Here is a 27,808-nt window from a genome sequence, read left to right on the forward strand (position 1 = left end):
CAGGAAATTGCATATTTTTTTTAAAAGTCCTTATCTCTTTCCAATGACATTTTTGTCCTATAAGAGAAGAAGGCAGGAGGGGGCTGGAGATAAGGATTTCTTCTTTATTTGTTTAACTTAAAACAAATGATAATGTGGGCTTCCTCTATTTAAGCAAGCATGGTTCTTGATTTGCTTTATAACTACAAGGGGGAAGACTGGACAATGGATCTAGGGAGGGAAGGGGGGGAACCCTAGAAACTCAAATTGAAATCTCCTTTGTGGTGGAAGACAGAGAGGACCAAAGGAGAGGCTGGACAACATAGAGAGAGAAACAGGATGCACTCGAAATGTATGAACATCAGCATTTTGCAGTGTATTCAGACTCAAAATGGAAAGGGTGCACTGGATCTGGCACAAGTGTAGTCATGATGTTAGCAAGCTGTACCTTTAAAAAGCTGGACCTTTACTAGGTCCCACATATTCTTAGAAAATAAGGGTTTCTGTTAAGGAGAGGGCAACACATGATTGAAGTAATGAAGCTGATGAACAGTGGCTTGTGGATTATTCATGAATAGTTAGTTCAAATGAACCAGAATAATTCCTAGGGCCTAGAGCAGGGCTGACAAACTTGTGGGTCATGGGTCGGATGTGTCACACGCTGGCCATGCCCATGCCTGGTTTTTCAAAGAGGGAAAAGTTGTGATACATCATGTGACGCCACCATGACAATGCGAGTTTGGTCTAGAGCAGGGGTGTCCAAACTTGGGAACTTTAAGACTTGTGGACTTCAACTCCCAGAATTCCCCAGACAGCCATGTTGAAGTCCGCAAGTCTTAAAGTTCCCAAGTTTGGACACCCCTGCTCTAGAGGAAATCATACAAATTATATTGATGAATTAGGTGCATTCATTCCTAAAGGTTCACTTTCTTTTTCTTTTAACTCTATTCAGTGTGCTTGTAACTTTTATCCTATTGTCATTTTGAATTGTGTGTTCTTTAAATTTAGTAAATAAATAACTTTCAGCACTAATTACAGTCCTTTTGTTTTCCAATTTAACTAAAAGAGTCATCTCAGAAGATTTTTGAATATAAGGCATTATTGACAATGCAGAACATTGAGTAAAACATCATATTGTATTTCTTTGCTGTGTGCTGCTCAGAAATGTAGAATGTATCCATTTCTGATGTGATTCCTTTCACATGTATGACAAATCAGTTATTTACACGATGGGAAACTTACATTCCTTATGAAACTGAAAATAACAACAAGAAGAAAGAACAGCAACACTACATCCCATTTATATGCCTGTCATCACCTTACTCTCACCCAAACCTGAAGGAAGAGTGTTATTTGGGGGGAAATGTTTACTCATCTCAATCAGAAAGGTTATGTGATGAAATGCAAATTAACATGAAGTAAAAGACAACATACAAACTCATCTTTCCTTGAGGAATTTTTTAAAATAAAAAAATAAAAACTGCATGATGTTTTCCTTCTTTTAAGTTCAAGAGGCCCTCCAGGTAATTCAGATCAATATTTATTCATGTTCTTTGTTCTATTCAGAATATCTGATTGAGTTATGAGGTGGAAATGGGAGAAATAGCATGAGCCCTTTTCTATTTCAGCCCTTTAAAAACAACCAATTGGAAACATTAAATTAAAAAAATAAAAAGACTGAACACTTTCTAGTTTGGTACTCTCCTCCTGGGTGCCTTCCAAATGTGCTAAATTGAATTTTCTTCACCCTGAACAATTGCTGAGGAGTATGAGAGTTGTAGTTTAAACCTTTTAGAGGGCATCAGGTGAAGAAAGAAATTTTATGTTTATTTTGTCTGATCCTTCTGTATTACAAAGCACCTGAAGTGCAACTGGCTGTAGTACTGATGATAATGATGGTGATGATTTAGAGTTTCTACATTCCTCTCCTCCTATAACAAGGGGAAAAACAGAAGAGAATGTTGAAATTTGTAGGACTCTATAGTTTGGTTTATGATTGCATCTGTCAATCAACTAAACTAAAGGAGTCTGCGTAGTGCTTCAGATTTCAAGAAAAAAATGTGATTCAGAGCATTTGTGGGTAGGTGTGTAGCACCTGTCTAAAATGTATTAGGGTGACTTTTCCCAGGATTCTGTAGCAAATGCAGAGGGCGGGTATGGGAGACCAGGAAAAGACATAGTTGCATGCTCACATATCTCTGAGGTCAACCAGTCAGTCATACCCACTGCTGCTGGTGGTTAATGGTTGCTTCTGGCAGATATCTCTGAACTTTCAGGACAGTTTGTTCACTTAACTAAAATATTAGAAAATGTGTTGACTAATAAGTCTACATTTTTATAGTCCTTTTTTTGATGGGCGTGTTTTCCAGATGTTGCTGTCTAGTCTTCTGGGATGACTTCCAAGAGATGTGGAAAATTTGCTGTCATAAGCTGTCACAGTTGGTTTTGTCTAATATGTTGCCTAATTAGTTCATCTCAATGAATTTTGCCAATATATATAAGGAACTAGAGAGTCACTGCTGACAGAATTGACCATTGAACGGTAAGTAGAATAATCCAAATTTCTGTAGCTAGACCTTGGTTTAAAGGATTTGCTATATTTTTAGATGACATTCAGAAATAAAATTAATTTTTAATAGTGTTTGGACTTGAAAGTTTTTAAATGGAGTGCACATATATTTTTGGTTAGGATATATCTAAAAATTAATTTAAGAAATCTCTTTTTTTAGTCAATTTTATTTTTTCAAGGTGAAAGGGAGCAGAATTTATGAGTTTGATATATTATCCATTTTATTTATTTTCTATTTCATAGAGTGAAAGACAAATGTGTCCATAAAATACTTGCTTTCCATAGTCGTCTTGACTATGTTGTTAAATGTATTGTTCATGCTCAGTTAATATGAAAAAAATTCTAATATATAATGTAATTGATAAGAATGTCAAATTAATGGTATAATATTAAATTTAAATTGACATGATGAATAGTGTGTGTGTATAACTGTGTGTGTGTTTGTGTGTGTCTGTGTGTATGTTGATATAGATACATATATATATATATTTATATGTGTGTGTGTGTGTGTGTACACACACACACACACAAACGTATGTCTATATGTATATACACACACCATTATAGTTTTTAAAAAGTGTTCTTCAACACTTAATGAAATATACATGTCTTTGTGCATAAAAGTAACGTTCTGAAAAACTTTAGTCATTATAAATTCATTATTCATATTCTAATAAATAATATTTTATTATTTAAAGGAAAGAAGTGCACATTAAAAGTTATCATGGCATGGAATATATACCAGATCATCCTACTTTTATTTTCACTGTCCTTAATGCAGCAAGTTTCTTCACAAGGTACTGTAAAATGTCAAGCAACAACAGCATTTTAGAATGGCTTGAGAATGGCAGCTCAGGCTATAGTTTAAGAGAGAAAAAAGAAAAAGGAATATAGAGGGGGAAAAGAGCACACACAGGAAATCTTACACTAGTACTTGTATTTATGTTACCCAGAGAGATGTCACCCAAAAGTTTTCCCCCACCCTCGGTAATTAATTTTCCTTCTCCTAAAATGGTAGGAAGGACTCACCATAAGGATTTTAAAGTTTGCTAATCTGCTAATCTGGATTACTAATTGCTTCATTTTTGTTCATCCAATTGGCATTCTCATTTGAGAGATTTTCTTTTAAAACTTTGCCCTATTGTGTATGTTGTGCATATTTCTCAAGACATTCTCACATTTGTTTGCATTTTTGCCTGATGTGCTCAAATTTTGCACTAATGTTATGCATTTGTATGCATACAAATGTTTGCCTAATATACTTTTAAAAATAGGTATACTTTAATGCATTATATTATACAATTTAAGGAGGAGAAAAGTTTGAAGGTTTTCTATGTTTTGGCTCCCTTATTGGTTCAAAACTATAAAATAAGTTTGTTTTCAAATGAAAGCCTAATGCATTTCTCACACTGGTTTTTGTTCAAAATCTTTGATATCTGTCCTGAACAAAGTTTTCTATTATATGGTCTATTATTTTAAACATATTAACAGCGTGCTAAAGAGAGGTACTAGAAATGCAGTTGGAATGAGAAGAGTTTCCTTAATTCTGTGTAATCGACTTTAAAGAACTTCAAAGAGGGTAAGCTGTCATACACACATACAGAGACAAAGCTCAATTCTAGTTAGAGATGCAATGTAACTGTACAACAACAGTGCTGGAAGGGTCCAAAGGACAGCTAGATTGCTGTTGGAGGAAAATTAAGAACAAGTTCAACTAGATATGAATCAGAGCCACAGCTAAAGCCTACCTCGTGGCAATAAGAGTGGCAAAGCATCCTTATTTCTGCAATCTTATTGCATCTGTTCGAGGTCACCCAGTCCTCCGTAGGAAAAGGGCTTGGATAATCACTTACAGGGCCGTGCAGAATAATTTGTCAAACACCTGATGGAAAAAATTGCTCAGATCCAATCTCAGTTTGAGGCCAAGCATGGAGCAGGTCCAGTGGAGATGGCTAGGGAATGGACTTGTCTGATTATCTGGGAGTGGTTTGAACTAGCTAGACCTCAGGAAGTGGACAGGATCCTTGCGGATATCAACACTACTACTTGCTTATTAGATCCTTGCCCCAACTGGTTGGTGAAAGCCTCCTGGACGGTGACCTGTAGGTGGGTCCAGGCAGTGATTAATGCATTAATGCAGGAAAGGATGTTCCTGGCACCATTTAAGGAACTTTTTCTTCACACCTTCCTCAAGAAATCATTGTTGAGCCCAACCTGTCTGGATAATTTTCATCCGATTTCCCACCTCCCCTTTTCTAGGGAAAGTTGTGGAAAAAGTGGTTGTGTTGCAGCTCCTGGGTGCCACAGATTACCTGAACTCCTTTCAGTAGGTTTCATGGGTTATGAGAGAGAAATGGTATTGGTCATACTTGTGGTTGATCTCTTGCAAGACAGGGATGGGGATAGTGTATCCATCTTTGGTCTCCTTGACCTCTCAATGACTTTCAATACCATCAACCATCTTTTGGGCCAGCTGCAAAGTTAAGAATTGGGTGGTGAAGTATTGTGCTTATTTGGCTTCTTTCTCCAAGGCTGGTCCCAATCAGTGTTGATAGAAGTCAGAGGTCCAGCCCACAACCATTTGGGCCTTGATACTCTCTCCAAATCTTTTCAACATCTACATAAAACTGCTGGCTGAGGTCATCTGACACCATGGGATGAGATATCATAAGTATGCTGATGGCATGCAGCTTTACTAATCTATCTCCAGTGATCCACAAAATGCTGCGGCTACCTGTTCTTCGTCTTCCTTGTGGATACATCTGGACTACTTTTGTGCAATTATAAGACCAATCTACTACTTTTGCTATGAGAAATGTAAAGTAAATGTAAAAACAGCAGACCAATACATATTATAATATCACAGTAAAACTTCAACGTATCTCTAGTGTTATACTATTTAATAATAGAAGTAAATATATTTTATTAAGTAAAAAATATCACTGAGCAAATTCAAATACGTTTATTTGTGCAAGAGCTGTTGGCTATTCTGGTTTTCAGTTATGGAAATAGTTCCCCTGTACATTTTAAGGCCATCAGGTTGGGACAATACTATGTTATAGGATAGCAATCTACAGAAAACTGTTCTTATGCGGTTTCACTTCTGTCATTGTTTACATAGGAAAAATTATTGATAAGAACCCCCCACACACACACAAAAACCCATACCTTACTACTTGGAAAAACATTTCTGTTTGTGACATAAGTGAATTTGAGACATACTGCTTGATTTCAGATGGGAATCAAGATTTGTATTTCTAGAGGGAATGATCCTCCTGTCTCCTCATGCTTTACCATTCATTCTGTCCTTAACTACCAATCTGGTGTGACAATTCTGTTTGCTTTTAGGTGTATCAAGCTGTGCAGGGAGATGTACCGAAGGGTATTCTAGGAATCCAGGCTGTCAATGTGACAGTAGCTGCCAACTCTATCAGGAGTGCTGTGCTGATTATGAACAGGTCTGCCTGACAGGTAGGTCTGCATGCAACCTGTTTAACATTCTGCTCCACTAAAATAATGACTTATCTGTGGGATCTTCGGGAATACAGTATATTTAGCCTTTCTCAAACTATAAAAAATAGTGACAGTTTTCCTCAGAGTGATAGAGCATAACTAACTGTTATATGTCTGGGAATTCATTGGATGTAATTGTTAATTGGATGTTTATCATATTTATTTTATACTATATTTCATTCAACCCATCCAATGCCATGTTTTAAGAATGGGAATGTTTGCGATTGCTGAACTTGTTCTTCTGGCACAAAAGAAATAATTCCTCTGGGAATAATGAGTATTTCATATACTGTGGATAACTCCTATATAAAATGTATAAGACTCATACATAGAAACATATACGTATACAGAAATGTATATATGCTTCTGTACAGGAATCTTCAGGGAAGCAAAACATATCACCTAGGAGCAAATGTCATGCAGACAAGATATAGTTCACAAATAGCATTCTCACCATAGTGAGAATTATCCACTTTCTGAAAATTGTATAGTGGAATCTATCCACACATATTTAACCATGACCTTTCAAAACTTCATATGTTGACTATTATACAACATGGATCCCAGTATTATTGGGCAGGCTATCATGTCCAAATGAACTAATGTTAGGTCAATAAAAGCATCTTCTCCAGCCCTCCCCTTTTCTTCTTGACTGCATTACATAGGGAAGAATCTTGGTGGGTGTTCTCCTATCATCTCTCATTCATTTTGTAACTGGGAACTTTATGATGGCTTGGTTTAGAGCCAGTAGCTTTATCACACTATCTTGCTGATAGGTTCTACAATTGCTTGCTATTCAAATAGGAAAAAAAAAAAAAGAATGGACTTAGATAGGGAGAAAGACATATGCCATGTTGCCCTTGATCATTATCTGCAACTTTCATCATAAAATCCAAAGGGTATAAAAAGTTTGCTAAATAATATGGACTTTGCAATTGCAAGACAGAAAATAAAGATACTTCCCAAACATGTAGTTGTATAATCTAAATCAGTGTCAAACTCGATTTCATTGAGGGCCAATTCAGGGCTATGTTTGACCTTGGGCGGGGGGGGGGAGATGAATGTGGCCAGCTCGACATCACTCATTGAGGCTCCTTTTTGGCAATGACGGCCTCCTGCAGCCCTCTGCCAGTAAAAACGGAACCAGGGGAGGGGGGGCGCACATGGCCTCCCCAAGCTCCATTTTCGTTGACAGAGGCACCATGGGCCAGTCCTTCGCTGTTTCCAGGGATGCCTCATGGGCCAGTTTTAAAGCACTCCACAGGCAAGATCTAAACATCCTGAAGGCCAGATTTGGACCACAGGCCTTAAGTTTGACACCCCTGATCTAAATAATATGTTTTAGTGATTACTTTCCAAGGTCATGAATAAGTGTAATGTTTATACTTGGGGCTTTTTTTTTTTACAACTACGTGGCAACAATGAATGAGTGAGTTTGCAGGGACCAATGTGTAGATTCATAATCATGTTTCCATTGTTAAAAATAAGCTATCCTTCTATACAAGTGTTAATTTTCAACATTGGAACTTGATAGTAGTAATGTAATGAAGACATATTTGCAATTCTGAAGATAAGAATGCTATTCTTCCTCCATTATCCCATGTAGAACTGTCATGTAAAGGACACTGTACTGACCGATATGTCCGGGGCAGACCCTGTGACTGTGATCCAGATTGTCACAAATTTGGCAAGTGCTGTCCAGACTTTAAAGAGGCTTGTCCGGGTAAGTCTTGGAATCTTTGATTTCAGAAAACCTCACCAAGAAAAGTGCAGAGTTGTCCAGGAAGTTTCTAAGAATCAGATACAATTGAATGAAAGAAAAATATATTCCAGTCATATGTGTATAGCCTCAATAAAAATAGCCTGCCTTTAAATTGCTTGTTCCAGATTTTGTCACAAGAACATCTAGCAAAGAGATAAGATGAATTATTGAAATTATAGGTCTGTCTCTTGAATCATGGAGGTTTTAACCACAGGTACACTGTAGGTTCTTCTTTTGCAAATATTACTGCTTCAAGACATCACTGGTCACTCTAACAGGATTCAAGAGTTTAACTCCATAGAGGTATAGCAGTTTCCTAATAACATGCTTGTTTCTCAGAAGCTGTGACCTTGTGGATTAGACTATATGGAATTTCTCATTTCATGAAGTATGGCAAGCCAGATGATTTAACCTTTCCTTGAATGAATTCCAGATAAGGAGCCTGATTGCCACCTACAGTATATCTATTACTTGTTTGCCAGTCCAAAATCTTGTTTTTTCCTATATGTCATTTGTTAGACTGTAAAATATTATAGTAGGTTTTTATTATGCAATATTATTTTAAGTTATATTGTAAGTTGGTCATCGATCACAGCAAACCTTTCTTATTTTGTGTATACAGCAATTAAATTTAAACCTGTTTCTATTCTTAGATAAAAATATTCCTACTACTAAGCTTTAATTTAAAAATTATTGAGATGGTAGAGGAGGAGGAGCCAATGTCGCTCTGAGATCGCAGTTGATACTTTTGCCACTGGGTGGTCCAAACGGACCTAAACCGTCCCACAGAGACAGTGAACAGGAAGAATATGTCTTGCTGATCTCAGGGACATCGCAAAGTCCCTGATTGATCCAAGAGAAGTTCTTCAAGCCGGTGACAAAAAATCCAGCCATTAGGCTGATGAAGTCGGGGCAGCTCCAAAATGGAAGGATACGGAAAGAGAAAGTGTTTCCAGCTGGTGAGGAATTTTTACCGTTTTAAAAGAGACTGCCTATAAAAAACTTAAAATTAATTTAAATTGGGGTACAGAAGAAATAAGCAGCGGAATTAAATTTGGAATGGTTTTAGACAGTGGGTTATCTTACTTTTTAAATGCTATCTTCATGGATAGAATTTATGCAAGCCTTTTAAAATGAATGGATTAAGTTTTCTTCTTCCATTTTTTTTCTTTTACTATTCTTTGTAACCTATGGACTAAAATTCTCCTCTTTCATTACTGTGGGTGTTCTTCTAACTCATTCAAGAATTGGACTTTTTTTAAACTTGAAATACAAAAAAGATACAAAAAGATACAAAAAGAAACAAAGAAAATTGCAAAATTGCAACATTGCAACAATAACACTGCTACTCGGAGGCTGGAGGCTTGTGTATTGGAAATGAAACACTTTTACTTTTCTCACTGATTATCCTGGCTTGGCACTTCAAGGTCTGCTTGTTTATAGAGAGTGATAAGAAGAAAAGCATACAGATGTCCCTTTGAAGTATATCTTTAACCAGAGAAAGGTGAAAATAAAACGTTATTGTGAATCTATGCTTAATCTTGTTAAAACCTTCTAAGCTAGAGCAGCAGTGCTTGTTAGCTTGAGATAATGGCACAATTTCAACAGCAGAAAGAAGTTTTAAGTCTGCAAAAGATATTCTCAGAAATACTGAAATTATCAAACACACATGAGAAGATAGAGAAGAAGATGGAAGACTTAGTGCATCTAACAGCAAAATATGATGAAGAAGTTGAAGATGTTTATCAAGTGGGAAAAGTGGAGGTTAAAATCCTAAAAATCGAAGAGGAAAATGAATATAAAGAAATTAAAATTGCTGATATTTATGGTGATTGGGTTGTCTCTGAAAATGGAAAGAGTGGAATACTGAAAGAGGAGTTAACTGGAAGGGAAATCTACCCCAGATGGCAAGATACAGAAGAAGGGAAAACACAAGAATTTATGGATTTAAAGAGAGAATTTTTATTAGTAATATCATTGATAACACTACTGACAATCAAAGATAAGCTGATTAAGGAAACAGAAGAAGGGCATCGAAATTACAGAGAGATTTTATAAGCAAGGAGTTGCTAAGAGGAGTCCATACAAAGTTGTTTAAGGAGATGATTAGAAGACTGATACCACAAATGACAGAAGATATGAGACTATTTTGCTACTGGAAAGATATAGGTTGATACCGGTAGATGGAAGAGTATAATTTAAAACTAGTGAAATTTAGTGAAATTTAGTGACAATAGATATAGTTAAATAAATAATTGATAATGATAATAAGGTATACAATGTGTAGTGTTATGATAAGTAATAATGGGATATGAATATTGAATGGCACCCATGAAAGGAAGATTAGAAATACTTTTGGATTATATATAAAGGTTAATTAAATGAACTAAGTTAGATACAGTTAAGTCTTGATTATTGGGGGGGAATGCTATGATACAGGATATAGTTAAATAAAGGAGGATAATGATAACAACGTATATACAGGTATAGGTACAACATAAGGAAACTGGATGTAAATTGTAAACAGTGATTTGGAAAGGATTAGAAAATTTTGTTATTAAATATTATAGATGTTTAGCTAGAATACAACATAAGGATTCAGTGTTATTGGAGGATTTTAGAAATAGTAAATGAAATGCCAGTATGTGGTTATGTATTAAATCTTGGTATATTTTATGATGAAGGACATTTAAACAATTATAGTCAAATGAAAATGGAGGTATGATGATGGTAACATGTATAAAATATCTGAGTTAAAATACTTGAGTTAATATGAATTATGTTTGTTGACGGTGGAAGAGATGCATGAAAGCCTTTTTGTAACCAACTGATACACTTTCTACAGTATGTAAAGAAGGATGTGTTGTGTTTGTTTTGAAAAATAAAAATAAAAAAAATATTGAAAAAAATATTGAGATGGTAGAAGGAGAGCAGAATTTGGTAAGTCAGACCTGAAATGCAGACTTTTTTAAAAAAGTCTGCCCTTTTTAACAAGCCTTTTGTCTAAAACAGTAAATACAAACTTTACAAACTTAAATCAGCTAACTAAGTTATACATGAACTGTTTCAACTGAGATCTACTGTTTATGCTTGACTGTTCAGGAGCAGTGACTGTCACCATCACTAGACCTCCCTCAAGAACCCCCAAAACAACCCCCAAAACAATTTCTCCAGCAAAGACTACCACAACCAAGCCACCAGCCACAACCTCCAAACCAAAATCAACAACCAAACGTTCACCCAAACTTAACCCCAAACCTGTGTCTTTAAAGAAGAAGAAGCACAGGACGGTGTCTCATGAAACTGTGGAAGGTAAAACTTACTTGAATTTTTGTGGAAGCAATAAATGTTTTTAGCGGTCAATGTATACACACGTTCAAATATAATTTCCTTGCATATACCTCATGGTTCGGGAAAAAAACAAAAGTTGGAATTGATAAACACTTTTAAAATTCAGAGTCACAATGATGCATCCTTTCAATGGTTGCCACTGAATCTAATTTGCAATCTTGATTGCCATGGTTGGCCTGTTAGCCAAATACTTCTCCATCTTGTATATTTCTTTGGAATTTAAGTGTGCAATGTTCAGGTGCATCTACCTACTCAACCTGCAGTTTAGAACAGGGAAGGTCCCTTTTTTTTTGTCATGGACTGCATTTGACCTTAGCAGAAAGTGTCCCCTTGTTCTCTCATTGCCCAAGATTGTTGCAGAAGGCCTAATTCTCCAGAATAGAACATTGAGAGTGCTGTGAGCCTCAAAAAGAGAGTGGTAAGAAATTTAAAGAACAACAGAAGTATATGAAGTGGTGATTGATAGGATGAAAACAAGAATATTTTGCTACAGAAAAATATGAAGCATAGTGAATGATCCTAATGTAAACCAATTGTAACTATGTTTGCTTTGTTTTTCTTTATTCTATGCATTTGATTTCTTTATTATTTCTTATCAATTTCTACATTTTGCATAATAATGTTTAATCTAAAAGCAAATAGTGTGACAAATATGCACCCATGTATATGTATATACACACAGAAAACACTGTATTTCATTACAGTTGTTTTGGAAGTTGGTTTTAAGATGGAAGAGAGGAAAGAGAAATGCTGATGAAAATCTTAATTATGCAGACATACTTACTATATTTTTCAGAATATAAGACACAATTTTTCCTCCTTAAAAGAGGGTGAAATTTGGATATGCCTTATACAACAAATGTAGCCCCGCCCCAGGAGGGGTTTCAAATTTTTTACTACCTATTCTGTGGGTGTGGCCTATTTTATGGGCGTGTCTTAGTGGTCATGTGACTGGGTGGGCATGGCCAACTTGATATCACTCAACAGGAGATGTCATGGATTGGGTAAAGTGTGGTGATGCTCACTTAACAACGCTCTTGCTTAGCAACCAAAATTTTGGGCTCAATTGTCATAAGTCAAGGACTATCTTTGCCTAACTCTGCACTGCAGCCTTGTCCTAGTAAACTCCTACTCCTTTCTGGCAATTTAAGGTTTCCTGCTGCAGCAGGAGGTTGGGCTAGATGACCTCTGAGTAGCCTTCTGGCCCTAAATTGCTGTGCTGTCTTTCTTTCTTTCTTTCTTTCTTTCTTTCTTTCTTTCTTTCTTTCTTTCTTTCTTTCTTCCTCCCTTCCCTCTGTGGGAAGCAACCAACTCCCCCCCCCCCAAGAAAAATAAAATATTACTCCCAGAAAAGCTCATTTCACATGCCTGCCAGATAGCTAATGACATAATGAGCCTATAGAAAGTTTGGCTCCATTTACAAGCAGGGAATGAGCCAAACCCTTTTAAAAACAAAAACCCCATATTGCACAAACCCCCAAACTTCAAAAAAACATAGAACCATATAAGAATCCTACCTTTTATCCAATTTACTGTTCAGTTGACCCAGAAACAAACTGCTGAATGTCACTTTGCAAACTTCCTTTTGAGCTTTTTAATTTAAATTGAGCTTTTCAATTTAAAGCAGGTTTCAATTTAAAGTTTGCGACATTAAGACTTGTGTACTTTAACTCCCAGAATTCCACAGCCAAGCATGCTCAGTTAAAGCAACAGCATTTTTTCTACTTTGATGAATCCCAGTTAAAAAGTGAGATTCCTTCTTTTTATTTCTTTTTATTTCTCCCTTCCCTTCCTTCCTCCTCTCCCCCCCTCTCTCTTTTAATTTTTAAAACCTCTTTTCCCTTGCCTGACCCAGCAGGGAAGAATGGCTTTTTAAAAAAGCTTCTTATGTAGGTTCGGGAGCGTGGCCACCATTACTACCAGTCCAGTCTGGTACGCCAGATTTTCACTACCTCTTTTGCGTACTGGACAGGACTGGGAGGAACCCTCCTCTGCCCTGCCCACCAGCCGGCTCCCACCCTTTGACATCTGCCTCTCAGCAATTTGCCTCCTTGCAGCAAACAGCCTGTTTCAGTTTTAGCTTCAGCACAGCCTGATTAGCACAAGCAGCTGATTGTTGGTTGGATCAGTCTCCCGATGATCAGCTGTTTGTTGCCTTTGATCCCCACAACCCAGAATGGGCAGAAAATGGAGCACACAGAGGCTGAAAACAGGGCACACAGAGGCCAAAAATGGGATGTGGAGGCTGAAAATGGGGCACGCAGAGGCAGCAATAGGCTATGGCAATCTCTGCAGCCTGAAACAGCTGATCATCAGGAGGCCAATCCAACTGACAATCATCTGCTTGTGCTAATCAGGCTGTGCTGAAACTGAAACAGGCTGTTTGCTGTTTGCTGCAAGGAGGCAAATTGCTGGGAGGCAGAGGCAGATTTTTTTCTTGTTTTCTTTCCCAAAACCTAGGTGCGTCTTATACTTTGGAGTATCTTATACTCCAAGAAATATATACCTATATTTTCATGACTTTTTTTTTTCATTCTGAGTCCTATAGACAAATCTTGAAATTTTGGTTTATAAGTGTTGCTTGGGTAGGAAATTATAATATTCCAGCAGGTATCTAAAAATTTTGATTTGGAATATCAACATTTAAAATCTGAACTAATATACAATTTATATATTTATGAAGAGTCAGCTTCAGGACAGATTTTAGGATCCTTCAGTTTCTACTCTGAAAAGATATGAAAGTCATACCTTCCTGCTTTCAAATATTGGCCACATGCTATATAACTAATGGAGCTTAATATTTTTTGTGCTAATAGAAGCTCATCAGCAGTTATGCTATTTCTGTAGAAAGTCTTTGAAGAAATTTATGGATTGAGCAGGAGAGGTAAAGAAAGCCTGAGTGCATTTCAGCATGACCCAAATCATGCTTTACAGCTAAACAGCATAAACTAATCTGAAGCCAATTTAGGAATGGGCTACAGGTAGTTGTTCACATATGATATGACTATAATGGAATCTACCAATTATCATTGTTTGCCATGATGGCCTTATGTTATACGCTATTGGTGTGATTTTGCCAAAAACTGGAAGTGGTAGTTTTCAGCAAAACCATCGTAAAATGCAGTCATGTGACTGTGGCTATGTTGCCAAGTTTGGCCACTTGACTGTGGAGGAGCCACAACTAACGGAACTTTATAGATCATAAGTCTCCTTTTTCTGCTCTTTGTAACTTCGAACGATTGCAGTTACTGGGCATAAATTGAAACTACCTGAAACATTGAACACAAACTTTAAGATGGGTTGAAGGATCTCTGAACAATCTTTTTTTTTTAAAGTATTTTTCTTCTTCTTAAAAATACAGCGGTGGGATCAGAAGCTTTGGTTGGCCATATCCAAAACTTTGGAGGGGGGCAGGTGTCATGTGCAACCTAAATCCCCAAATTGTGTATGCCACCTTCCAGGGGGACTCCATCTGTGAACAAGAACTATAATCTCTAGAATGTTTGTCTTTCTGATGACTGTAGAGCATTCTGAGCAGTCTTCTACTTCTTCAAAATCCTCATCGATTCGGAGAGCAACAGCTTCAGTAGGAGAAATTGGAGATACAAGGAAAAATAATGATAAGGCAGTAGAAGAACAAAAAAACAGAGGTATGCCTTCTGATCATTTTTAAGCATCCAGGAATAAGGATTGCATCGAAGCAGGCATATAAGTAATGTATGTTTTTCCATCTTGAATTTGAATTTTTAAACTTTCAAATAATGGTTCCTAATCTTTAAGGGTGTATTCAGGTTAAAGTCAAAAAAATCAATATAATGGCTATGATGATGTGAGCAATTTTTGTGTCTTACATGTGTTGCATATGCAATGCACATTCAAAAAATCAGATCGAACTTTGATTCCACTGTTTCAGCCATCACCTTGACTTATTTTTAATCACATCTTCTGATCTTTTTGCTAATCTTCCAGTAGAGAGTAAGTATAAAAAAAACCTTGAGGAAACATGTTAGTACAATCTGGAAAGCTACAAGCCAGAAGTCAAAGCATTTACTTCTCTTTCATATTTTCATGTAAAACAATTTCTATCACATTGTCAAAAAACTGGAAGAAGCAAAGCTGATACTAGGATGTCACAGAATCTCAAATTTGCCTAGTCTGTTACCGATGTGTTGTTTTATGATATTTGAAGCCTTAGAAAGAGTTAACTTCAGAGGCAAGTGATTGAGGCAAAAAGAAATGAAAGGTTTTCCCCCTCTCCCCCTTGATATACAGTAATTGCAAAAATGTGTGGTAAAAGAATAAACCCATTCAAATATTTGGATAATATTCTGAAGTATTTTGAGTTTAGTTTTTTTTTATTGGATCATACAATGAGAGGAATTGTGTCAATGAGTAACTAATCATTCCGTCACCTCTTCTTTCCCTTCTGAAATACAGAATTGTTTTTGCTAAATATCACAAACTGCTGGTTTGTTTATCAGTATGCAGCTAGCATTATTTTAATATAAATCTGCAAAATGTGTTGCTAATGCTTTTAGATCTGGTGATTCCTTTCATTGTTTTAAATCTATGGGACCTGAAGCACTGTGTTTAAAAGTTTGCAGGGGAAACTTTTTTTCAGGGAATGAAAAATAGAACATTTAATTTTCTTTCTCTTCCCCCCCCCTCTCTTTTGCTTAAGCTCACGAAGCATCAAAATCGAGAAGAAAATCTTCAACATCAAAAGCAGTGAAAGTTATTTCAGAGGATGATAGTAGTGGGGAAGGCAATGCAGTAACAACAAAGGCTACCACAACCACTATAAATATCACTACAACAAAGATGCCATCCACCACAGGCACAACAAAGATGCCATCCACCACAGGCACAACAAAGATGCCATCCACCACAGGCACAACAAAGATGCCATCCACCACAGGCACAACAAAGATGCCATCTACCACAACCACAACACAGCCATCTACATCATCCACAACCACAACACAGCCATCTGCTACAACAATGGAAAAAATGGCTTCCACAGCAACCACAACAACAACAAAGTTGACATCCGCTACTGCTACTATAAAGTCATTACCTACCACAATAATGACAACAAAGTTGCCATCCACCAGCACCAGCACCACACTTCCATCTACTACCACCTCCACAAAGCTGCCGTCCACCACAAGTACTACCACAAAGCTACCACCAACCATCACAACAAAACTGCCACCCACTACTACCACCATCACCACGACAATCAAGCCATCCACCATGAGTAGCGCAAAACCATCCTCTACCACAACTACTGTGAAGCCACCCACTACTACCACCATCACCACGACAATCAAGCCATCCACCATGAGTAGCGCAAAACCATCCTCTACCACAACTACTGTGAAGCTGCCATCTACTTCTACAAAGCAGACAACTCCAGAGCTTACAACCCAAGGAAATAAAGGTATTACAACAACTCTGGGTGATCATGTTAACTATTTCCCAAATCTCAATTCTGAGCATGTTATTTCATTCTTCAAAATTACAACCACAAAACTATTAGGCATGCACTCTACTGCTGCTTCTACAACCAGTAGGATATCATTGCCTACTAAAACTATGGTAACCATGAAGAAACATGAAAATGCTATTTCTTCAAACCCCACGTCTTCCTCACTTAAAGCAATAACAAGAATGTCTAACAGAGATACTACTACTGTAGCAATATCAAGAGATCATAAGAATGAACCTAATTTATATGACAAAGTTACAGCAACAATGAAAACAAGTACGGCAATGGATGAAACTAATACAAAAGATATAATTACTGAAAGAAAAGAAACTGTAACAACAGATAGTAAACATACAAGCAGTAGAGCAGACACAACACCAACAACTTCTGATGAACATGATAAAAGAGACAATCCAGAGAGAACCACTACAACAACAGACACCACAAATACACAGACTGGTCAAAGTAAGAAAAGTCATAAAAATGACAGTCTAGAAAGAAATATTCCAGTCACACAGACAACAAGGAAACCAATAAATACAGACTACACAACTGGTCCAGATGGAATTGATAAAAATGATAATCTAGATAGAACTTCTGCAGTGACAGAAGAAATTATTACTAATCCATATATAAGCATGTCTGTCACAGAGGCAGCAATGTCACCAACTAATTCACATGAAACAACCAGACCTCATGTAGTTGATAAAAGTGGCAATTCACACAGAACTACTGCAGTGACAAAGGCCTCAATTACACAGACTAGTCGAGTTGAGACAAGTAATAAAAGTAACAATCCAGAAACAAACATTCCTGTCACGGAGTCAGGAAGAAAATCAACAAACACAGAATACACAACCGGTCCTGACGGAGTAGATAAAAGTGACAATTCAGACAAAACTTCTGCAGTGACAGAAAGAGCAGTTATCCCAACTATTTTAAATGATGGAACCAATCCCAATGGAGTTGATAAAAGTAACAATCTGAACCAAATTACTACAGTGATAGGAGCAACAACCACAAATTCTGATGAGACCAATCAAAAAACTGACAATCCAGAAACAAACACTTCTGACACAGAGACAGCAAGGACAACAACAAATTCAGTTTACATAAGTAACCATGCTATAATTGATAAAAGTAACAATCCAGAGAGAACTTCAGCTGTGACAGAAGCACCCATTACACAGACTGGCCAAGATGAGACCAGTCACAAGAAGGACAATCCAGAAACAAGCACAGCCATCACAGAAGCAACAATGACAACAACAAATTCCAAATATACAAGTCCTGGTGTAACTCATAAAAGTGACAGTGCAGAGAAAACTTCAGCTGTGACAGAAACACCCATTACACAGACTAGCAAAGATGAGACCAGTCACAATACTGACAATTCAGAAAATACCACAGCTGTCACAGAAGCAACAATGTCAACAACAAATTCCGAATACACAAGTACTGGTGTAACTGATAAAAGTGACAGTCCAGAGAGAACTTCAGCTGTGACAGAAACACCCATTACACAGACTGGGCAATATGAGACCAGTCACAAGAGTGACAATCCAGAAACAAGCACAGCTGTCACAGAAGCAACAATGTCAACAACAAATTCCGAATACACAAGTCCTGGTGTAACTGATAAAAGTGAGAGTCCAGAGAGAACTTCAGCTGTGACAGAAACACCCATTACACAGACTAGCAAAGATGAGACCAGTCACAATACTGACAATTCAGAAAATACCACAGCTGTCACAGAAGCAACAATGTCAACAACAAATTCTGAATACACAAGTCCTGGTGTAACTGATAAAAGTGACAGTCCAGAGAGAACTTCAGCTGTGTCAGAAACACATACACAGACTAGCCAAGATGAGACCAGTCACAAGAGTGACAATTCAGAAACAAGCACAGCCGTCACAGAAGCAACAATGACAACAACAAATTCCAAATATACAAGTCCTGGTGTAACTCATAAAAGTGACAGTGCAGAGAAAACTTCAGCTGTGACAGAAACACCCATTACACAGACTAGCAAAGATGAGACCAGTCAGAATACTGACAATTCAGAAAATACCACAGCTGTCACAGAAGCAACAATGTCAACAACAAATTCCGAATACACAAGTACTGGTGTAACTGATAAAAGTGACAGTCCAGAGAGAACTTCAGCTGTGACAGAAACACCCATTACACAGACTGGGCAAGATGAAACCAGTCACAAGAGTGACAATCCAGAAACAAGCACAGCTGTCACAGAAGCAACAATGTCAACCACAAATTCCGAATACATAAGTCCTGGTGTAACTGATAAAAGTGACAGTCCAGAGAGAACTTCAGCTGTGTCAGAAACACCCATTACACAGACTGGGCAATATGAGACCAGTCACAAGAGTGACAATCCAGAAACAAGCACAGCTGTCACAGAAGCAACAATGTCAACAACAAATTCCGAATACACAAGTCCTGGTGTAACTGATAAAAGTGACAGTGCAGAGAAAACTAAAGCTGTGACAGAAACACCCATTACACAGACTCGCAAAGATGAGACCAGTCACAAGACTGACAATTCAGAAACAACTACAGCTGTCACAGAAGCAACAATGTCAACCACAGATTCCGAATACATAAGTCCTGGTGTAACTGATAAAAGTGACAGTCCAGAGAGAACTTCAGCTGTGACAGAAACACCCATTACACAGACTGGGCAAGATGAGACCAGTCACAAGAGTGACAATCCAGAAACAAGCACAGCTATCACAGAAGCAACAATGTCAACAACAAATTCTGAATACACAAGTCCTGGTGTAACTGATAAAAGTGACAGTGCAGAGAAAACTTCAGCTGTGACAGAAACACCCATTACACAGACTAGCAAAGATGAGACCAGTCACAAGACTGACAATTCAGAAACAACCACAGCTGTCACAGAAGCAACAATGTCAACCACAGATTCCAAATACATAAGTCCTGGTGTAACTGATAAAAGTGACAGTCCAGAGAGAACTTCAGCTGTGACAGAAACACCCATTACACAGACTGGGCAATATGAGACCAGTCACAAGAGTGACAATCCAGAAACAAGCACAGCTATCACAGAAGCAACAATGTCAACAACAAATTCCAAATACACAAGTCCTGGTGTAACTGATAAAAGTGACAGTCCAGAGAGAACTTCAGCTGTGTCAGAAACACATACACAGACTAGCCAAGATGAGACCAGTCACAAGAGTGACAATTCAGAAACAAGCACAGCCGTCACAGAAGCAACAATGTCAACAACAAATTCCGGATACACAAGTCCTGGTGTAACTGATAAAAGTGACAGTCCAGAGAGAACTTCAGCTGTGACAGAAACACCCATTACACAGACTGGGCAAGATGAGACCAGTCACAAGAGTGACAATCCAGAAACAAGCACAGCCGTCACAGAAGCAACAATGTCAACAACAAATTCCGAATTCACAAGTCCTGGTGTAACTGATAAAAGTGACAGTCCAGAGAGAACTTCAGCTGTGACAGAAACACCCATTACACAGACTGGGCAAGATGAGACCAGTCACAAGAGTGACAATCCAGAAACAAGCACAGCCGTCACAGAAGCAACAATGTCAACAACAAATTCCGAATTCACAAGTCCTGGTGTAACTGATAAAAGTGACAATCCAGAGAGAACTTCAGCTGTGACAGAAACACCCATTACACAGACTGGCCAAGGTGAGACCAGTCACAAGAGTGACAATTCAGAAACAAGAACAGCTGTCACAGAAGCAACAATGTCAACAACAAATTCTGAATTCACAAGTCCTGGTGTAACTGATAAAAGTGACAGTCCAGAGAGAACTTCAGCTGTGACAGAAACACCCATTAGACAGACTGGCCAAGGTGAGACCAGTCACAAGAGTGACAATCCAGAAACAAGAACAGCTGTCACAGAAGCAACAATGTCAACAACAAATTCTGAATTCACAAGTCCTGGTGTAACTGATAAAAGTGACAGTCCAGAGAGAACTTCAGCTGTGACAGAAACACCCATTACACAGACTGGGCAAGATGAAACCAGTCACAAGAGTGACAATCCAGAAACAAGCACAGCTGTCACAGAAGCAACAATGTCAACAACAAATTCCGAATACACAAGTCCTGGTGTAACTGACAAAAGTGATAGTCCAGAGAGAACTTCAGCTGTGACAGAAACACCCATTACACAGACTGGCCAAGGTGAGACCAGTCACAAGAGTGACAATCCAGAAACAAGCACAGCTGTCACAGAAGCAACAATGTCAACAACAAATTCCGAATACACAAGTACTGGTGTAACTGATAAAAGTGACAGTCCAGAGAGAACTTCAGCTGTGTCAGAAACACATACACAGACTGGCCAAGGTGAGACCAGTCACAAGAGTGACAATCCAGAAACAAGCACAGCCGTCACAGAAGCAACAATGTCAACAACAAATTCCGAATTTACAAGTCCTGGTGTAACTGATAAAAGTGACAGTCCAGAGGGAACTTCAACTGTGACAGAAACACCCATTACACAGACTGGGCAAGATGAGACCAGTCACAAGAGTGACAATCCAGAAACAAGCACAGCTGACATAGAAGCAACAATGTCAACAACAAATTCTGAATTCACAAGTCCTGGTGTAACTGATAAAAGTGACAGTCCAGAGGGAACTTCAACTGTGACAGAAACACCCATTACACAGACTGGCCAAGATGAGACCAGTCACAAGAGTGACAATCCAGAAACAAGCACAGCCATCACAGAAGCAACTATGACAGCAACAACTTCAGAATATTTTACAGTGACACCAATTAAAGTGTCCGATGAAGATGAGATCAGTCACCAAACAGACAATCTAGAAACAAGCACTTCAGTCACAGAGACAACCAAAACTCTAACAAATTCAGATCACACAATTGATGCCATTGATAAAAGTGACAACCCAGAGAGAACTTCTGCTGTGACAGAAGTAGCAACAATACAGACTGCTCTAGATGAGACAAGTCATAAAAGAGACAATCCAGAAATAAGCACTTCTACCACAGAGGCAACAATGATTTCAACAAATGCAGATGGCACAGCCAGTACTGATGGAATTGATAAAATTGAAATTCCAGACACAACAACTGCAATGACAGAAGCAACAGTCACACAGAGTAGTCAAGGTGAGACCAATCATAAAAGTGACAATCCAGAAACAAGCAGCCCTGTCACAGAGGCAACAAATTCAGATGACACAAGCAGCACTAATGGAATTGAGAAAAGTGACAATCCAAACAGAAGTACATCAGTAACAGAAACAGCAATCACAATGTCTGGTCAAGATGAGTCCAGTCATAAGACGGACATTCCAGAAAGACCTTTTGCCAGGACAGAATCAATAATTACACCCCCTATTCCAAATATCAAAACAAATGCTCCTGCCATTAAGACCACAAGGACCCAAACAAATTCAGAATACACAACTGGTCCTGATGAAATTTATAAAAGTGACATTACGGACAAAACCTCTGCAGTTACAAAAGCGGCACCTTCTAATCTGAAATACAAAACTAATCCTGATGAAATATATATAAATCAGAATCCAGAAATAAGAACTCCATTGGCAGAGAGAAGTACACCAATGAATTCAGAAGACTCAACCAATCCTTATGAAATTGGTAAAAGTGACATTCCAGAAGCAGCCTCTCCAGTCACAGAGACAACAATGACATCAACAAATTCTGATACCCCAAACAATGTGGAAAGAATTGAAAAAAATGTTGATCCAGACTGGACTACTGCAGTGATGGGAACAACAATCTCACCATCTAATTTGGATGACTCAACCAAATCTGATAGTGTTGATAAAAGTGACAATCCTAACAATACTACTGCAGTCACAGTTACAATCTTTGCACTGACTGATCGAGATGGTACACCCAATCCAGATGATATCATTACAGATGTCAAGCCAGATAAGACTATGCCTTTTACAGGCACAACAATTATTACTAATCTGGAGGACAAAACTGCTCGTGATAAAGATGATAATGGTGACAATCTAAATAGGACTACTGCAGTGATAGCAGCAGTTACACACACTTATCCAGATGATACAATTAATCCAAATGATATGATCAGACATGACAAGCTCGATAAGATTACTGATGTTACAGGTACAACAATTACAGTGACTAATCCAGATGTAAGAAACAACAAGTTTAATACAGTTACAAAGACAACAATTGCAAAGACTAATCCAATGGGTACAGCCAGTCCTGATAACAGAAACATCTTCCCAACTGGAACTACTGCAGTCATAAAAGCAATGCCAATGGACCAAAGAAATGACACATCCATTCCTGAAATTAATGTCATAAATAACAGACCAGAAGAAACTGAAATAAACATTGATATTATAAGAAACGATACTGATCTATCGGGAAAGTCACCTACTCCCAATAGTGATGATATCAGTGGACTGGAAACAATTGCAACAGTTGCCAAGACAATAATAGCACAAACTGACACTCAGACAACTCTCAGCACCACAACAGAATCTAAACCTTTGAGTAACTCTGCTAATTTTGAGGGAGATAACAGGCCAGGTAGCAACAGCACAAAAACTGCAGCTATCACAACAGAATCAAATCTTAGTTTACCTAGCCCAAATGATAATGATAAAAAGAGAAGGGCAGATATCATTACCAAAATTACTCGGACATTAACTATTGAAACTACAACCTCCCCTCGAATAAATAAACCTGAACATCAAGATGTAATAACTAATAAAAAAATTAATCTTGTTTCAGATAAAGGAACCACAAAGGAAAACCCAACTAAAAAGAGTACAGTAACACAAGTGAGTACAACTTCCAGCACCCTATCTTCTACAACAAACAAAATTACATCATATTCCTCTACTTGGTCCACTACTGTCATACCTACAACACAAAGGCAAGTCACCTCTTACTCCAGCCCAAAAGATGGTATCATTTCCACAACTAACTCTCCAGCAATGATTTTCAACAAAACTACAGCCTATGTTCGACCAGAAAAGATTGTTGCATCTCTATTGTACAAAGGTACATTCGCTTTTCATCTACATCACTGTATTGAAGCCCTTTATGATAGCAGTAATGTATAATAAGTCTGAACATCATTACAACTATGTTTCTGAAAGGCGCTGAGATGTATATGTGAGTGGGGAGTTGTATGTAGGCCCAACACATGGATGATGGAAGATTGGGTTGTTTTATTGAGGGAGATTGGAAGAAGAAGAGATGTGTTCCAGACCAAAATGGTAATATCTCAGGAGCACCAATATATCTGAAATAACCTTATAGCCTTACAAATAAGGGTTTTTTTCCCCCTTAAAATCTTGCATATTTCCAGATAATTTTTTTTTCTTTATGCCTTGCTCTATTTTTGAATTTTTAAATTGAATGCTTGGGTTCTTACGGTTGGATAATTGTTTCTTTTCAGTTTGGAAAGATGTTCTATGAGGATGGTTACATGATTTGATGAGGCGATTTATGTCATTGTTTCTATTGTACTTTGCCTTTCTTCTATTAAGTTCAACATTGTTTCCTCGATCTGTATTTTATGGTGGGATAAGTTGAAAAAAATAGCAATTACCTGAATATTATCCTCAAATTTCAAGACTAAATTGAGATATAAGCTTGAGGCCTCAGACATTACATTACAATTCCCATTAATTGTAGCCTTCCGTGATTGGACATGATGGAAATTGAAGATTTCGAGAGGAACATATTTGGAAAATACTGTTGTCTCCAAAAGAGATCCTTGAAAGATTGGTGGTCGAACAACTCTTTTTAAAAGTACTATTGTTAAGCATCTAAGCATTCTGTGCCTCTCCCTCCCATCAGTTCTTTAAAGAGCAATGTGACTATTAATGTAACTGAACTATTGTTATGATCTAATCTTGGTGAACAAACTTATTTTTGAAAATGCAATGTATATTTAATGAGTTGCTTAATAAGGGCTTTAGCTGTATATTGGTAACTTGTGACACATTTGTTCTGACCTAGGCTCCCCCACAAAGCCTGAAGCAGATTCCTGGTCCTGAGAAAACCCCTTTTATTAAATGAATGTGATTTCCTCTCATTCACATTCAGCAAAGGCCTGGTAAAGAGTCTTTCAAACGTGAATTTATGACCACAGACCTTATCTAGCTTGGAAAGCTGCCATGTAAATATTTTCCTTTTGTAATAAAATTTTATTGGTTTTTCAAAATTTATAGGGAAAAGGGTAAATGGACAGGTATACAAATTTTGGCAGTTGCAAAATGTGAGAGGCACCCCTCCCTCCATACCCATAGTATACATTTATATATAATGCATTAGTATATAATTGATTACAATCAGCATATTAGTTCTATTATTAAATTCAATCAAATTAAACAATTCAATATAAAATCCAAATATAATTCCATTTTCACTTTCGGTCAATTTATAATAATATGATTTTCTTGTTTATTTTTGTGATCTGAGTCTTCTTGCTATTGCCCCATCTCCCTCCACTGGCAGAGCTCTGGCCCCTCCCGTGTCCTGCGTGTCCGTTGTGGTGTCTGGTGGTTTCTCTAGGAGTATTTTATTTTTTTCCATAAAGGCCTGCGCCTCTATGGGTGAATTAATTCTAATTCTTGTCTCCTCCCAGAATATCAGCATACCTTCAGGCATCAACCATCTAAACCACACCCCTTTCTGGTATAATTTATTCGCTAATTGCGAATAATTTTTTCTTTTTTCTCTAATCTTCTTAGGGATCTGCTTCAGAATGGTTATCTCCATATCATGATATGTCAATGCTTGCCCCCTTTGTACACCCAGAATCTCATCTCTTGTGCTTTTTCTAAGGAATTTAATGTGAACCTCCCTGGGTACATTGTGTGTTCTAGCGTAAGCTGAGTTCACTCTATAAACCAGGTCTATATCCCACCCCATCTGTTGTTTTTCTTTGTGTATGTAGTCAGCCAGAATGTTTGTCATGATGTCCCTTATATTTTCCCCATCTTCTTCTATAACATTTTGAAATCTAAGATAATAGGACATTCTCTCAAATTCTAATTTCATCTGTTGGATGTCAAGATCTTTGTTCCCTTTCTGCACAGCTTCCACCCCCCCCCTCACCTCCTCCACCCCCCCTTCCACAAGATTCAGTCTTTGTGAGTTCTTATATATTTGGGCTTGATTTTCTTTAATTTCATCTTTCATTTCCCTTAGCTGTTTCTTGATTTCCTCCTGGCCCTGTAGAATTTGTTGAAGCATTTGTTGAAAGTCCATCTCTGTAGTCTTATGTTGCATCAATTCTGTTATCTTTGACTGTGTGGCTGGACTGGATGTTGCGGATGTTGGAGCAGAAGTGGCAAAGCCAGGTTTTCCAGGAGGGGGTCTTTTAGATGCCATCCTTTATAACGTTAGAAGTTCAGTCCAAATATGAAGTAAGCAGTTAGAAAAGAAGGGTAGCCAGGTGAATCCGGGAGCAGAAGAACCAGGCAGAAGAGAGTCTCTCCAATAAGTCTGGCAATAGATAGAAAATTTCCCCTAGAAGGTTGAAAAAATACCAATCCACAAGAGATTCCTCTGGGAGACACGGAGACAAAGACCGGAAGCCTGAGTTTTAAAGGTGGAGTCAGGTTTCAGAGTTCATAAAGACAACGGAAGTGTGCCATCTTGCCCTGCCAGTTTTGGGCACAGAGGCGTAACGAAGTTTTAAAAAGTTCCAAAAGTCCTCAAATCATTGTAATATGTAGGATTAAATTGAAAAGAAAATCATCTCAGCCTAAGTGAGGCTTCATTCGTTGGCTCTCCCCCCTCCTCCTTCCCCGGGGGCTGAGAGCAAAATTGTTTCTCGCCGCTTGTCCAAGGGGGGGGGGAAACCCCCTCCCTCCAGCCGCACCTCTAAAATGCTCCGAAAGTTATTTTAAAGTTTTAAAAGCTGAGTAAATCTTCATGCAAAGTAAGGGATGAAGAGAGAAGCAACCTCACCGCACCGCAGCTGCTTCCTTCAATTGTAGCATTCTCCAGTCGGCTTATAGCGAGGCGCGAGGCGTAGGAACGCGAAGCGCCCTCCGAGCTTGCTCCCCGGTGCCTTGGGCGCGCGAGAGAGCTCCCGCCGGCTACCGCCGCTGCAGGAGTCCTCCGCGATGCCGCCCCTCCGGCAGGACCCCTCTGCGGGGTGTCCTGTGCCCCCCAAGGAGTGGGGAAGCCCACCGGGGAGCCGGAGCGGGCAAAGAGCTGCCCCGTCGCCGCCGCCGCCGGAACCGGAACTCCCATGTAAATATTTTCCAAAGCAGTGCTGCGCAAGGAAAGACTTGGCACAGAGTCTCTGAGATTCACAGACAGATCTTCACACTCCTGAAATGAACAAACAAACAAACAAACAAACAGTTTCCTGCAAAAGAGTTGAAATGTTATAGAAAATAATATACCAAGAAGTGCCCTTTTAATTACATAATTTATCTGGATTAAACACATTGGTAATCATATAAGTTGTATGTTCCAAAAATAGGGTATATCATAAGAACCTTTCCCTGAAAATGTTGTGAAAGAGCACAACTATTTCAGATAAAAATAATACAGTATATTAACCCAATGCATTATGCCTTAATTCAAAATACTGCATTTTAGTTTTAGGAAACATTGCAGTTTGTCTCTGTCTCTTCTCTCTTCTCAAATTATGCACTACATTCACTATATGATTTACAGTGTTTATTATATAAAACCTGCATTTTAAAACTAAAAAAATTAATTACTTATTAGATGTACCAGAAGAGATGAACTTGTGCAACAAGAAGCCTGTAGACGGGATTGTCCCTCTACAAAACGGATCACTTGCGGTGTTCAGAGGTGAGTTGGCACATGACAGAGCTTAAGTTTTGGACAAAATGTTACAGATTAAAAGATGCATTTTGCTATGAACATTTCAGCCCGAGATCAGGGTTAAGTTATACGGTGGTAACATACTGATTCTTAAAATGAAATTTGCACTGCTAATGTGGACTGCCACATTCAGAATGTGCTCTCCAGAATTGGAGCAAGATCATTTGAACAACTTAGAAACAAACTATTAACTTTGGTACAAAAGATTTAGAGCCCTCATAAACTACCCAAACTCAGCCTTTCCTGTAGT

At 38.1% G+C, this 27,808-nt stretch overlaps 1 protein-coding gene across 1 annotated transcript in view; it reads left to right on the forward strand.

Moving 5' to 3' along the window:
• The first annotated feature begins 3,251 nt into the window (after positions 1 to 3,251).
• Positions 3,252 to 27,808, forward strand: part of PRG4 (proteoglycan 4) — a 33,735-nt gene continuing 9,178 nt past the window's right edge. Inside the window, exons 1-8 of the mRNA XM_081948479.1 lie at positions 3,252 to 3,345; positions 5,897 to 6,019; positions 7,668 to 7,784; positions 10,926 to 11,135; positions 14,699 to 14,824; positions 15,856 to 16,617; positions 23,467 to 23,739; positions 27,439 to 27,525. Coding sequence (XP_081804605.1) covers positions 3,273 to 3,345; positions 5,897 to 6,019; positions 7,668 to 7,784; positions 10,926 to 11,135; positions 14,699 to 14,824; positions 15,856 to 16,617; positions 23,467 to 23,739; positions 27,439 to 27,525 — 1,771 coding nt within the window. The 5' untranslated portion in view covers positions 3,252 to 3,272. The remainder of the gene's footprint in view (positions 3,346 to 5,896; positions 6,020 to 7,667; positions 7,785 to 10,925; positions 11,136 to 14,698; positions 14,825 to 15,855; positions 16,618 to 23,466; positions 23,740 to 27,438; positions 27,526 to 27,808) is intronic.

The sequence above is a fragment of the Natrix helvetica genome (genome assembly GCF_964273705.1).
Source record: "Natrix helvetica genome assembly, chromosome: 3".
Lineage (NCBI taxonomy): Eukaryota > Metazoa > Chordata > Lepidosauria > Squamata > Natricidae > Natrix > Natrix helvetica.